Raw genomic sequence first — 15,029 nt, 5'->3', positions numbered from 1 at the left:
GTGTCCCTAGCAGGATGGGGGGGTCAGGGGAGTGTCTCCCCCAGGGAGATTCAGCACCTGTGGCTCCATGCCCAAGGGCACACCTCCTCCTTCGGAGTGTGGCCTGAAATGACACCTGCCACTTCTGCCCTCCCTCCATCGGCCAGACCTTGGTCACCTGCCCAGCCGAGCGACAGGGAGCTGGGAAGCGTGGCCAGAGCCATGGCCAGAACGGAGAAGGCGGCCTGGTGGTGACTCTCTGGTAGGCGCTTCCACTAAGAAGACACACGTTAGAATCTTTGAAAATAGGAAGAGACTCCCGAGAATGATGGAGTGCAGGCCTTGCTCTGTCTCTGCTGCTTGAACCCTCCTGTCCTTATCAATTTCTCCATATTTCCTTAAGGGGCAGATATGATGCATTGCGTGAAAGTGTCGCTAAAATGACCCACCTCCTTTAGAAAATAAAAATAATCTCCGGATGGCTTTGCGATTTCCTAGTAGAGTGTTTTCTGTTAGCCTGCATCAGGGCCATAACCGTGCCATCCGGAAAACGTGGCTGCGTGTTCTGAGCTGGTGCTCCTCTTTTCTGTTCCATCCAGGGTGCTGCTGGCTTCGATGGTGAGAAAGGTTCTCCGGGACAAAAAGTAAGTCGGATGCACGAAACACAATCTGCCCCGGGGCTGACACATCTTACAAAGGTCAAACACTATGAAGACTGTGCTATCCCAGGGAAAGAAACTGTGCCCCAGAAAAACACATTTAAAACCCTGCATAAATCATCCTTCCTCCCAGATCATTCGCAATGCCCGAGTCAGACCACTCACCTTTTTGCTCACCTTTGCAAACTGGCGTGTTGGTTCTGTCCTTTGGCGGCGGCCCCTGCGTCACCGTGCACCACTCTTGGGAAAGTTGCCGATGTAGCGGCCGAGTGTCTACCTGCATTTTTCATATGTTGATCTCACACATTTTGACACTGTATCTTCGGTGAATGACCCGATTGGTTATTTTCATTCTGTGTTCCGTGGACAGATTTTTGGCAGTTTTTTAAAAGGAATTGTTAGATGAGAAATGTGTTCTGAATCTGGATCAGACTTAGGATTGTCTGAGCGCTTGGTCATCTGAGAGGGTACGTGTAGAAATAGTTCTCTTAGTGAGTAACGAGGTTCCCTATTTACTGTTTTTGGTGATTCTCCTTCCCGTTGTGGAAGCCAGCACTCTCCCAGCTCTGTGGGCATTGTTTCGGATGCCCGCGAGCCCCCAGAGGACATGCATCTGCACCTGCATGTAATTGCATGGGGAATAGCGCACCTCCACCACTCTGCCATCTGGTTTTTTCGGCACCGTTCTTGGAGATGACCCCATGCGAGTGCGTCCATGTCCACATAGTTCTGTGCAGCTTGAGAAGCGGCAGGACGAGGATGCAACGTGTGAGCACAAGACCCCTCGCCAGGCCTCCCTCTACTTGCCATGAGCAACCATCACACCGTCCTCGTTACAGTGCATGCCTCTCGGGGCCCATGGGCTCGCGTGTCCCTCATTCAGGCCTGGTAGGTGTCTAGAAATAGACTTTAAAAATCGACTCAGCCTCTGACTCAGGACTCCGTTGAATCCTGCTCGTGGCCCCATCGCAGGATGGTGGTGGGACTTTAGGAGAACCAGAAGGATGTGGGGCTCATCCATGTCCCGCGGGGAGCTCCCTCTGTCTATCTGGGGACTGCAGATGGCCTTGGCCTCCCAGCCTTGGTTTCCAACCTCGCTGGTTCTGGGCACAGCCCTGTGAGCCCTCCGCATGGGCTCTGACCACTCGCAATGGGACCAGCCTTGATTCCTTCCTGCAGCCTTGGCTGGTCTTCTTCCCGTTTCTGTCCTTTTATCCCAAAGTCAGGCCAGGGAGCTGACACCAGGGTTTCCCTAATGACACCCATTTCTCATGACATTAGGAACTGGTAGGGGTATCCCCAAGGGCAGGGTACCTGGAGGACAGCTGTCCAGGCTGTACCCCAACAAAGGCCAGAAAGCCAAGTTCCAGTGTTCAGGATTTCAGTAATCAAGTGAAGGGACAGAGGACTAAGCAAGCGTGAGCATCTGTAAGTAATCTGTCTCCACCCACCAACATAACTGAAGTGCTGTTGCTAATACTTTCATTGCTGGCCATGTGCTAGTGAAGTGACAATTATGATTTTTTTCTACACCCAACACTAACGAGTTATAGGCTTTTAAAGAGCAGTTGCACACGGCGGCCCCCTGGAACTCACTGTTTCTGTGAGACAAGATGCTCGGCAGACACCACCTGGGGCCTCTCCCTGCTGCGGCCAGATGGGAGGACCGACGGCCCACAGCCTCCAGGGGATGACGGGGACACTTCCGGGCGAGCAGGATGTCTCTGTGGGGAGACCGTTTACTCGACTGTACAAATAGGAAATGCCTGGGACACACACGAATGGCGAGTCACCTGCTTGTCAGCCCGCGCGGCATCTCAGACGTGACCGCTGGGCGCCCTCCTCCTGGACAAGTTGCCGTTATTCCTGACTGGCTGTCCAGTTACTAATCCAGTCCCCAGATAATTCCTCCTTGACCACGCACCCCTTTCTTCCCCCGCCCTGTTGTCATGTCTGCACCTAGAAACACAAAGAGAACCCGTTAGCTGCCAGGGGTCTCAGATGAGCCACGAGTGCGAGTTTTCCCCTTTACTCTGCTGAGCCATACTCGGTGGGCTAATACTCGGCCCACCCCCACCCCCAGTCAATTCCCCTGCTGCTGAGAACTCACAGCGAAACTTCTAGATCGTTGTGTTGGCTTTGGGATTACATCTGCCAGTAGTCTCAGCGAGAGGACCCCTGAGCGCTTCAACTGTGCCCTTTCTCCTCTTGGTTTTCCGGAATAGCCGGTTCATTCCAAACTGCTCGGACAAACTTCAGAAGTGTTGGTGCTGTTTTGGCGCATTCGACACGGGGGGTGAGCATGTCGTGGGGGGGGGGGCTGCTCGGTGATGACATCACACCCAGTGGATGACACTCGGGCCACAGGGCGACAGGCACGTTTGGGGCGTCCCGCGCCGTGTCCGGGCTGGATTGTTTTTGCTGGGCGCACGCGCAGCTCAGACCGAGCACCTCATTGCCCACTCCTGTCCCTGGCAAGCTCCTGCAGGAGTCCTTGCCTATCTGAGAGCTGGCCTCAAAGGAGGTCCATTTAGCGTCAGAGACGTTTGCCTTCGCTTCTGAATCTGCAGCTCCACCTAGTGTGAAAGGAAACCAATCTGTCCGCATCAAAGGCCTGCCACGAAAAGTGACATTACGGCCGTCCGTGTTCATCCCAGACAGCAGGACTTCCGGCATACGTGCTCTGGCGTTTCACAGTAACCCGTGAAATAATCAGAGTGGCACCTGGCACTGGCACATAGTCTTTAGCAAGAGGGAATGAATTTCTAGATTTGGTAAAAAGCTTTACGGTGTATCTCCATCCATGATGCGCTCAGGAGGATGAGCGTTCTCCTTCAGTAAACACTCAAGGGAATTAGAAAGCAGTCCTTTGCCCTTTTTAAATGAAGAGAAAAATTCTAAATTAAGAAGCGTTAATGCTTCTGTTTGGCGTTAACTAAAAGTTTTCAAAGCCCACCTTGGGGGAAGGTTTTACTAGATGGTCAATCATAAGGTCAGTGACATGGGGCCTCCGGGCCTCCTGAAGGACGCAGTGGGAAGGACGCAGCAGCCTCTGTAAACAATTCCTGCTCAGAAGGTGAACCTGAGGGGCGCCTGGGTGGCTCCGTCATTAAGCGTCTGCCTTTGGCTCAGGTCATGGTCCCAGGGTCCTGGGATCAAGCCCCGCGTCGGGCTCCCTACTCTGCGGGAAGCCTGCTTCTCCCTCTCACACTCCCCCTGCTTGTGTTCCTTCTCTCGCTGTGTCTCTCTCTGTCAAATAAATAAATAAAATCTTTAAAAAAAAAAAAAAAAGGTGAACCTGAGCCCAGTGAAGCCCGTAGATCTCGTGGCCACTCGAGAGGAAGTACGCGGGACCGAGGAGCGCCACGCGGTGCCACGAGCAAGAAACGGACCGCTCCCACCACGGGGCCGTGCAGCTTCCACAGCCTGGTGTCTCCAACAATGGTAGAAACGTTACCGAGAGAGAGGAGGAAACTATGATGAATTATGACACTTAGAGACCTGTCAGCCAAGTGTCATCTTTGGACTTTGGATCCTGATTTAGACAAATCCACTTTAAAAAAAAAAAAAAAAAAAACATTTTTGAGACCCGAATCAGGGAAAATTGGGCGCAGAGTGGGTACTAGGTGATTTTAATGAATGGGGAGTGTTATTAGACATAATAATGGTATTGTGTCACTTCTTTAAATCCTGTTAGAGGTACGAATAAGCACTGAGCCTCTTTCTTTCAGGGGAGCAGAGGACTGGATGGTTATCAAGGCCCCAACGGGCCCCCAGGACCCAAGGTGAGCTCGGTCTTCCTTTGGCTGGCATTCGGATCACCTGCCAGTCACCCTGTTGGAGGAGGCATCCTCCATCCTGTGTGATACACGATAAGCCAGCACACGACACCCAGCCCTGGACAGATGCGGTGGACACGGATTTATTAGTCACATGTGTCAAGGCCTCACGATGCTGCGTGCCACGCAGGGGCATTTGGAAGTCACAGCCTGGGGCAGAGCGAACAAGTGGGGCTGTGGGAGCAGGCTTCGTAGTAACAAGAGGGTGGAATACCCCCTGTTCCCAAGGGAGAATATGATTAAGTTGTGTGAATAATTCCATGGGCTGGCAGGGAGGTGACACCCCATCGGTTGAGGACTAGGTGGGACCCAGCTGGTCCAGTGATGGGGATCCAGCCAGGTGGGGAGACTTTCCTCCTGGGGAGAGGGGCATATCTGGTGAGGACAGGGCAATTCAGTGGTTAGGCCTTTGGGGCCCTGGGAGACTCAAGAAAGTTTAGGTCTTACCATCCAGATGGTATTAGGTCAGGGTATCGTGGTATCGCACCTGCCCCCCTATGGGGGTGCTCAGATACCATGATCAATAATGGAGTCATCCAACAGTACAGAAAATAGCCAGCTGACCGCCTCTGGTCCTTGACAAGGATTTCAAAGTGAGATTAGTATCTGCCCACTTTGTTGCCTCTCGGTGTGTCCGGCTGGTGTCCCTGCAAATACGCAGAGCATCCAAAAGTCCACAAGGCGGGTCTCACATTCTGTTTTCCTCTTCTCTCCTCCAGGGAGAAGCGGGTGACCGCGGCCCCCCAGGTGCACCTGCTTACTTCCCCTACCCCTCCCTAATTAAAGGTTCGTATGTCTGCATCACACACGCATTCTCTTGTTTCGGACCCAGTTGTGAACTTGCAAGAAAGGTTTTCTAAGCAAAACAAAACAAAACAAAAAAGATGTTTAGAACATACCCTTTGGAGAACAGGAGTCTCATGTACAAGTGCCCTCACTGCTTGAATGTGGTGTCCCAGAGAGACCCCCATTTCACCTGTGCCAGAGAGAGTGCCCCCGGCACTCCAGCAGAGACCCCTTCCCCGGGAGATTCCCTCGTTTCTGCATACCTTGTGCAGACTCTGCTTTGCTATCTGTACTATCACTGAAGAAACCCAGTCCTCCTGGACCTCGGGCTTCATGGCAACAGCCCCAGCCACCCTCACTCCTTTCTGCCCCATGGGCACCGAGATGCCTCTGCCCTCTGCTTGCCAGTCTGAACCCCAAATTGGCCATAATCCGTAGTCTGTAAACAGCCACATCCTTTGAACCTTCGAGGAATCCCCATGTGTTTGCATGTGACCAACTGCCCAGAAGATGCTCCCACTGTCCCAGTGGACCCCTGAGTGTACATGAAGGGCTTTGCATGTGGTGTGGCTAATGCCCATGTTATTATTTTACTCAGCCTTCCAGACTGGCAGGATCGCACCAAAATATTCTAATTCTGTGATAAGAGCAGTGACCTCAGAACCTTTTTGAATATGAGTCCTTCCAGGTTAAAAAAAAAATGTTTTCAGCACCCGTCTGAATAATCGTATGAATATGGACTTACGGATAATTTATCTGTGTTGTATGGAGCTCCATGAGGGCAGCGATTTTCGCCATCGTGGTTCACTGCAGCATCCCCAATTTCTGGAAGGGTACCAGGCAGATAGTAGGTTACCTGAATGGACTGAATACTGTACGTACTACCTCAGATGCCTCAGAAAGGGATTTTTTTTTTTAAGATTTTATTTATTTATTTATTTGACAGAGAGAGACACAGCGAGAGAGGGAACACAAGCAGGGGGAGTGGGGGAGGGAGAAGCAGGCTTCCCGCCGAGCAGGGAGCCTGATGTGGGGCTCGATCCCAGGACCTGGAATCATGACCTGAGCCGAAGGCAGACGCTTAACGACTGAGCCACCCAGGCGCCCCCAGAAAGGGATTTTTAAAGACTGCGTGTTTTGGGGCGCCTGGGTGGCTCAGTTGGTTAAGCGACTGCCTTCGGCTCAGGTCATGATCCTGGAGTCCCGGGATCGAGTCCCGCATCGGGCTCCCTGCTCAGCGAGGAGCCTGCTTCTCCCTCTGACCCTCCCCCCTCTCATGTACTCTCTCTCATTCTCGCTCTCTCAAATAAATAAATAAATCTTTAAAAAAAAATAAAAATAAAAATAAAATAAATAAATAAAGACTGAGTGTTTTAAAATAAAGGTGGTCTAATATTTTCTTCCTGCACCCAGCAGATGAGCTGACTCCCTGCTTTATATGTCCAGAGGTCAAACACTCCCTCTCCTGGGTGGTGGGGACCATCTGTCCATTTAACAACAACCTTTGCATGTGTTTGTCCAACACTGGTGAGAACATAGACTAGCACAGGGCTGAGGACAGAGCCCGGCGAGCCCCCGAGAAGAACGCCCAACGCAAAGATAGCTGTGTTTCATGCGTTCTTGCCAATTAACACATCCGGGTAAATGAGCGTATTTAGGATCCATGCTCAACACCTCAGATCGCCCTCCCTGGACGGCTAGCACGCGCCCTCCTGACTGTGGAGTCCAACTGTGGCGTGCCTGCCAAGCCAGAAACCCCAGGAAAAGGAGCATGAGGTCCACTTACTGTTAATGATGATGGTGAAATCGAAATACTGCCTTTTGAGGCTTCAGGAACATAATTTTTTTAATTAATGTGGGCTATTTTTCAAAAACGTCCCTGACCGAGAGCCCAGAATCCATCCACTCCCTGTTCTCACCACCTCATATTTCTGAAACCACACTGGGAAGGCGATGGTTTTAAATTGGTGAGTTGGCAGGCGTGGGCTCCTGAGCACCATAGGCTGACTAATGAGCAGGTTCCCTCAGGGAAGAGAAGAAAATAAACATATCTTCACAGAGTAGCCTTGCAGGAGCTTGTCGAGACCCAGAAGGCTGGAGGAGACTTGTATTTTTTTTTCTTAATGATTGCAAGTGAACTAAAACAATGAATCTTGCTCTTCTCCCAAACAAATGAGAGGGTCTGTGGTCTGCATTTATTTTGTCTCCTCTGACTCATTCCTGATGGCTAGCGTTTATGCAGTGCTCACGGGGCGCGGGCAGGGGTCTCAGTCACTCTCCTCACTCCTGTTGATTGATTTACTTTTCCTAACCACCCCCTGAGATGGGGACTGATGGTAGCCCTGTTTTGTTGGTGGAGAAATTGAGGCACAGAACTCTAGATCATGGGCGTAAAGAGTGGAGGAACCGGGTTCAGACGCAGGCAGTCCTGTTCTAAGTGGGGGGCCTGTCTCGGTTGCAGGTGCCAGAGGTGACCCAGGATTCCCAGGGACCCACGGGGAGCCCGGAAGCCGAGGTGCACCAGGAGACCCGGGCCCACCCGGCCTCCCCGGCACGTCCGTCAGAGATGAAGGTAATAGACTCCGTGGTATCAAACGTGTGCCCCCACCCGGGTGTTCCCACAGAGCCCCGGCCCCTTCCTGACCGCTCGGCTCTGCCGCTGGGCTCCCACAGACGAGGCTCGGCGGCTCGAAGCGGCCGAGCGCGTGCGTCACAGGCCGTCTGGGGAGCGGTCTCCCTGCAACGGTGCCCCCCACGGGGCCTGGACGTGCCGCTGACAGCGACTGGCGTGATCCTGCAGGCTGGCCGGGCGAGCATGGGCAGCTGTCCGGCCAGGGTTACAACTCACACCATCATTTGGGGCTTTTTTGAGGGGGAAATAAGGTGATGAAATCTACCAACAGCATCCACCCTTAAGTCACTGACTGGACTGTAGATCCGCCAGTCCTGGTGGCCCCCGGGGACAGGAATGCCAACCCAGATGTTCTGTATCCCAAGTCTCATGCTGCTGGTGGTCACTTGCATTTTCAGATGGGAGGAGAGGCTTACCGGGTGAAATGGGCCCCAAAGGCTTCATAGGAGACCCAGGCATCCCTGCGCTGTACCCCGGCCCACCGGGCACCGATGGAAGGCCAGGACTCCCAGGACCCCCAGGGCCTGCCGGACCACCGGGACCAGACGGTAAGGGGAAGGAAACGCGGGTTGGGACAGAGCAGCCTGGCCCCTGCCAGAGGTGTGCAGGGATTCTCTGCTAAATAATTCCATGAACCAACACAGTAGGCATTGCACTGGGGTGTGGCAGGTGCTCTGGGGTGCAAACAGAAAAGCCGCTGAGTACCAGCAGGCCCGTGGACGTTACCCAGTAGGGTTTGGCCGACTGTGGCTCTGGTGAGGTCAGCCCTGCGGTGGAACATCTGAGCGGCGCAGTCTGGAAGCAGGTGCAAGCTGAAAGCTGCCGGGCATCTCTGTGATACATTCCGTCACCTTCTTCCAGGGTGGAGGCCTCCTGCCTTGACTTGTAGCCTCTCTCCTCTGTCTTAGTGATCTTAGGCAGACTTGGTCATCTGCCTTCTCAGCCCATGCAGGGCAAACCTATCCCCGACAGTAGTCGACAGACGAGGGGGCGGCATTCCTCGAACGAGACGTGGCCAAGGCCGAGAGGCAGGACTAGGAGTGTCTAGAAACCAGACAAGCATGAGCTCCTGCGGCCCGTGCTGCCCGGGGCGGCATCGGATCCTCGTGCAGAGTGGCTTTCCAGGTTCCCGTGTTTCCATGGCTCCTCTTTTAGTGGAGAATGCTCCGAGGAGGCAGGGAACCGTGAGTCTGTCTTTCAGCTTGCATCAAAAATGGTTATCTCTTCAGCTTCCAGGTTTAAAGGGTGATTTTAGACGTTGTAAAATCTCCTAACAGGAACATCTCATCCCCTCAAGAGTTTGGATAAGCAAGGCTTTGGAAGAAAACGTGAGGTCACAATGTCTTTCTCTGTGATATGGTCCACAGTTTATCAGCCTCTTTCCGAAATACTTGACTTTAAATTCCCTGGTATCCTGCCCCCTCCCCCATGATCTCTTAGAGCTTCCTCTCTTCAGGCAGGGAGAGCATCATGTTGCTGACAGATAGTGTTTGATCTCAGTTCCAGGTCGGGCTCAGATCTGTGCTTTGGTTGTTCTGGGACGTCTGCTCCTCTTGCCATCTCTAGAGGGAAGATGCTTGGGCTCGTAGGAGCATCTGCGCACGTACGTCTTCCATTAAACGATCAGCAGTCCCTGCTCTGATCCCATTTTGTCTTCTACAGTGAATGTCTAAGTTAGCATGCTTCTACTCTTCCAATTTTCCTTCAACTGGCAAAGCCAGATTCTCACATTCTTTTGAAAATTTTTAGGTGTAGATAATTCCCTGGAATTTGCCGAAGAGTTTGAGCAGTGTTATCTTTAATGTATTTTTATCCCGGAAGTACTATTTATTACTGTGACATCAGTGATAATGGCCAAGTTTCTGTGAGCATTATGTTTCCTGAGTAAATGTTATCTGTTAAGTTTTCCTTTTTGGCAACAGAAAGTGATGTGTTAAAAGTTTTTAAAAGCAGGCGCCTGGGTGGCTCAGTTGGTTAAGCGACTGCCTTCGGCTCAGGTCATGGTCCCGGAGTCCTGGGATCGAGTCCCGCATCGGGCTCCCTGCTCGGCAGGGAGTCTGCTTCTCCCTCTGACCCTCACCCCTCTCATGCTCTCTCTCTCTCAAATAAATAAATAAAATCTTAAAAAAAAAAGTTTTTAAAAGCATAAAAATTTGCCTCTTTAAGGGACTGTGATTGAAGGCTGACCTTGCCATTATTCCAGTAACTAAATTCCGTTTTCCTAAAGATACAAACACCATCTTGCTTTTTATAAATCTTGCTTATAGTAAGTCTGTGATTTACTAATGTAAGTTATCTGCAAACAAATTAGTTTCTTTTGCATATTTTATTTGTAAATGCATGGAATAGTATCCAATAAATTTTATCAACCTAAGATATGAAAAGCATACAACTTAAGTTCTCCTTGAAATATTTCTCTTACTCCGTGAGACACATTGTTTCCAAATCACTTTTTTTAAAAAAAGCAGTCTCTTGTACAAAAAGTAGCCAACCATAATGGCCTTTTAAAACATTTTTGTGCATAGTCAGAATTTAATACCAGTGACCTTGATTCCCACACAGTTCTTCAGCTTTTCCCCTGGAATGAAATTCTTGGATTCCTTTCTTGTTAACTGCACTCCATCCTGTTTTATGTGTTGCTACTAATGAAAACCAGAATTCTTCGCTTTTTGCAGTTCCCACAGAACCAAACCGTGAAGTCAGTTTTCTTTCTGAGCTAAATATTTTGCTTGCTCTTGGTTCTAGCTGAGTTCACTGAATCAAGTGTCGGGGCAGTTCCAGTGTTTTCTAGAACAATTCAGAATACTGCCAGCTTCGTTACAGCCCTTGGCCCTTGGCCTCGTCAAGAAAACCATATTGAAAACATCTGAGAGGTGTGCTGCTATTTTGTAGGACTTGTGTGAAATTAGTTCACTAGATAAAGAAAGCACATAGCAAAGGGGATGCACCTCAGGATGGCCACTGGGTTCGCCAAGAGTGACTGTCTTTGTGTCAGACTTAAAATCCGACATCCCTGGAATATCCATGATTGAATACTTACCTGTCTGCTGCACTTCTCACAACATCGGGAGAACCTGGAGGCATAAAATAAAGCCCACAAAGTCCTCCGAGGCCTAAATGCCCTTGACCTGGTCGCCAGGGACCCGGGGGCACATCCCGGGGGCACCGTCCCGCTCCACAGGCCCAGGATGCAGCCGGCCACCTCCTTCCACGCTGGCCTTCCACGACGCCCCTCTGTCCTTCCCCTCTTAGCTCGCTGGCCATTCTCCTGGAGGTGCCTTTGTTGGCCCTCCCTTGTGTCTGCACCCTCCACCTGGCTGGAGTCCGCGGCTTCCATGAATTTAAGCTCAAGCTCTCCCCAGCTCTCCCCGTGTCTCCGGCCCAGGTCTGCACTGAGCCCCAGACTCGCTCAGACTGTCGGCCCGGCCCGTGGCCACCTGCTTGGCTCGCAGACATCTCTATCCTGGTGCGTCCAACTGAACTCTGGGTCTCCTGCCACCCAGGTCCCCGACCTGCCCTGCCCTGTGCTGGGCCCCACCCCTCCCCACAGCCCCGGGACCTCGGGCCACAACCCTGGGTGTCTGTCGCGCTGACACCTCGCTCGCCCGCACCCTGGACCCCTCTGCCTCTTGACTCTGCCCGCTGCTCTTCACTCAACCACCGTGAAGCCACCACGGTGTGAGGTGTGGGTCTGCTGGGTGACCAGCCGCTCCTCTTTCTCTCTCCGCTCAAGTCTCTGCACAGGGTGCACGTAGATCTTTAACCTGTACATTGGTGTGACTTCCCTCCTCAAGACCCTTTAGGGGCCTGGGTGCCTCAGCTGGTTAAATGCCCGACTCTTGATTGCAGCTCGGGTCATGATCTCAGGGTTGGGAGTTCAAGCCCCACGTGGAGCCCCGCGTGGAGCCTACTTAAAATAAAACCTCTTTGATGGCTGCCTGTTGCCCTTGGGATAAAATCCACGCCCCTGGCATGGCCCCTCCACCTGCCCTCCAATTCCTGGCTTCCCCCCTGCTTCAGGGGCTCGCGGACACACCCCTGCTGGTGCCCACGCTCAGCCGCTCTCTCTTCCTCTGCAGGTCCGAGGCTTCGGTCCTAGAAAGGGCTTTCCTGTCCCCCTACTTGAAATGGGCTTTCTCTGTTACTCTCTGGAAGCCCCCGTGCGCACAGCCCTGGCCATCCTTGGACGTTGTGTGTTGGTCTGTTTACCAGTGTGTGTCTGCACGTCCCACATCCGAACCACGAGCACCGCGAGGGTCTGCAGTCCTCCCTCCGGGTTGCGCGGCTCCTGGCACATGGCTGGGCTAGCACAGACCGAAGCTGGACACACCCGTGTGTGAATGACAGACACCGTCTTAAATGTGTGGTGAAACCGAACACACGGGCCATAAATGTAGTTACTTAGGAGCGCTCTGACCTCCAGGTCTGGCGTCACTTTTCCAAGCAGAGAGCAGATGCCCTTAAAATCGGCGTGTCCTCTCCTCCCGGCTTCCTTGGTGGCCTCTTTCTCTCTGCCCGCCAGGTACCAGGAGGTGGGTATGGCAGCAGGTACTTCAGTGCCTTGGGGGTTTCTGGATCTGGGGCTCTGAGCACCGCAGGGTTTGGCAGCGAGGACAGGCTCTGGGGGACATTCCCATCCTTACCCATCAGTGCCGGTTCCCGGGAGCGTGATGCCTCGTCCCCACCACGAGGTGGCGCTGCCGTCGAGAAGACGCGGAGAGAGTTGTAGGCCTGAGAGCCTATTTCTTACGCTTCCCCGTATCCCTGCTCAGAAGTATGGGAGCCTGGAGACGAGGCAGGACTTCTGAGCGGCCCTGATCCTAGTCACTGGGGGTGAGGGTCGGGAAAGGGGAGGTGGGGTGCTGGAGTCGGATGGTCCCAAGTCGTCTGCCTTAACCTCACAGACCCGCATGTGCACCTGCCCGAGGGCAGAGCAATAGGGAACCGAGGTCATTTTCATATCTTGGTTTGTTTTGGTTTTTTGTCTTTTGGGGAACCCAAAGTTGTGTGGTCTTAACGTAAATAAAATATGTGGTTGATTACACAGAAATATCATGAAGATGTCAATTGTTCCTTCAATCTATAAATGCCCATGGATTTTTTTCTGGACATGAAAATCGCTTTTTTTGATTGTTATAAAAGAATGTGTTTAGTATTTAGAGTTTCAAACTATATGGAAGACCAAAAATAAGAAAGTACGGTTAGTAAAAATAAAACTCTGAGGAACTAAAAAAAAAAAATTTTCTTTAAAATAGAATAAAATACATGGCTGAAATGTGAAAACCTTTCTTTGGACTCCGTGTTTCTTAAAAGCAAAGGTTTTTATCTCTAGCCTTCAACAGGAAAACTAAACTCATAAGCTCTTGCTTCTCCCTCCATCCCTGGGGGGCTGTGGCCACAAAGGGGTGTCCCGGAATGGAGCTGCATCCGCTGTTGGGAGACCCGGGCAGTGACCCTTCCAACCCTGAGTTTGGGGAGAGGGGGGTCTCCATGCGGCACTCATATCCCTGTGGGTTTTCTCCTTAGGTTTCCTTTTCGGCCTTAAAGGAGCAGAAGGGAATGTGGGCTACCCTGGGCCTTCTGGCTTCCCTGGGGCTCGTGGACACAAAGGATGGAAAGGTAAGGAACGTCATCGGGAATGCTGGAGGCAGGGCAGGAAGCCACTCCATTGTCCCGTGGTGTTACCCCGGGGCTGAGGTGCGTGGCACCCACCACGCTGTCTGAGTACCCAACCCAGTGCTGGCCCTCCTTTCTCCCGTCTCTGTCTCCCCCTTCATCACTGAACCTTTGGGGGGTGCAGAGCCCAGGAGGGACAGAAAAGAGGATCAGTGACTTCTTGGGCTGAAGCAGATGATTCTTCTAAGCGCTCAGCTCAAAGGCAGCATCACGAGCCCCGCAGAGTTCCAGAGAGCGGTCGTCACAGCTCATGTCTCCCTGAGTTAGGGATTAGTCACCGGCAGGGACAGGACCGAGCAGGGTCCCCAGCATCTCGCCCCCAGTTGGTGGGCGAGGTGCAGTCGAACGAGCAGGAATAGGGAGTTTCTAGTAAAGAAATACGCTGCACCCAGGGGACACTGCCTTTCTGGGGAAGGGCCAGCCCCGGTGGCCCCAAGCAGTGCACCCTGACCTTTGTGGCACATGTGGGGTGTGTGGGTGCCCCGTGACGGACGGGGCCAACCGCAGGATTCAGACACCGCTGTATACCCCTCGTCCCCATGAGCCACCTCCTGTCACCTTCCATGCCACCAGCAGTGGTCTCCCGGGGCCCTGCCACAGCAAGACAGAGAAGGGAGGTCGAGTATTTCCTGCCTCCCACCCAGGGTCTTGGCCTCTGGGCCATGGCTCTCCCTTTTCCCCAGCCCCTGGAACCCTGTCTCCCCCCAGCCCCTGACCTGGGAGGCCCCCGTTCCTCAGCTCCACACACACCTCGGTAAACAGCATGTTGTTTAGCATCTTGGGGGAACGTGGCAGGATTCCGCATCCCGGGGAGTAACTCCTGCTCCTCATCTCGGAAGCAGTCCCCACGGAGCACGGAGCAGACGAGGTCCAGGAGTGCCTCCTCATCGGGCCAGCCCCCACCGCCCTGGACTTCTGTCCCCTGCACAGCCAGGAAGTGTCTAACGAGTCTTTCCCTCTGCCTCACGCTGCAGGTGACGCTGGGGACTGTAAGTGCGCAGAGAGTGATCAGTTCATCGGGGGGCTTCCGGGGCTGTCAGGCCCCAAGGGCTTTCCCGGCGTCAGTGGAGAGCCAGGGAAGAAAGGGAGCCAAGGAGACCCCGGCCAGCACGGCATCCCTGGGTTCCCCGGGTTCAAGGTGAGGCACCAGTTCTATCGAAGCTCATAGGACGTCCTTGACTGCTCTGGTTTATTAGATGAACATAGATTTAGACCAGCAACACTCACGGGCCCGGCGCTCCAGAAGGAAATTGAGAACGGCACAGCCACTGTTTGGAAAATGGTTTGAGGTTTCCCCAGAAAGTCGGGTAGAGCTGCCGTATGCCCCGCAAGGCCCACCCCCCCCCACCCCGCTGGGAACCTCAGAGAATCCAAAACACGTGTCCACATAGAAACCTGTGCACAGATGTTCAAACTTACGGCTGATAAAAGCCGAAAAGTAGAAACAACTTAAACGTC

At 52.8% G+C, this 15,029-nt stretch overlaps 1 protein-coding gene across 2 annotated transcripts in view; it reads left to right on the top strand.

The window, feature by feature from the left end:
• Positions 1-15,029, top strand: part of COL4A2 (collagen type IV alpha 2 chain) — a 165,236-nt gene that overhangs the window by 120,500 nt on the left and 29,707 nt on the right. For both annotated transcript variants that reach the window (XM_035003053.1, XM_035003052.1), the window contains exons 16-22: positions 579-623; positions 4,370-4,423; positions 5,197-5,263; positions 7,725-7,835; positions 8,294-8,443; positions 13,422-13,514; positions 14,546-14,709. In XM_035003053.1, coding sequence (XP_034858944.1) covers positions 579-623; positions 4,370-4,423; positions 5,197-5,263; positions 7,725-7,835; positions 8,294-8,443; positions 13,422-13,514; positions 14,546-14,709 — 684 coding nt within the window. The remainder of the gene's footprint in view (positions 1-578; positions 624-4,369; positions 4,424-5,196; positions 5,264-7,724; positions 7,836-8,293; positions 8,444-13,421; positions 13,515-14,545; positions 14,710-15,029) is intronic.

Source organism: Mirounga leonina, unplaced genomic scaffold (genome assembly GCF_011800145.1).
Source record: "Mirounga leonina isolate KUSES-001 unplaced genomic scaffold, KU_Mleo_1.0 Mir_127, whole genome shotgun sequence".
In the NCBI taxonomy this organism is placed as follows: domain Eukaryota; kingdom Metazoa; phylum Chordata; class Mammalia; order Carnivora; family Phocidae; genus Mirounga; species Mirounga leonina.
This window is presented reverse-complemented; position numbering and strand designations above follow the sequence as displayed.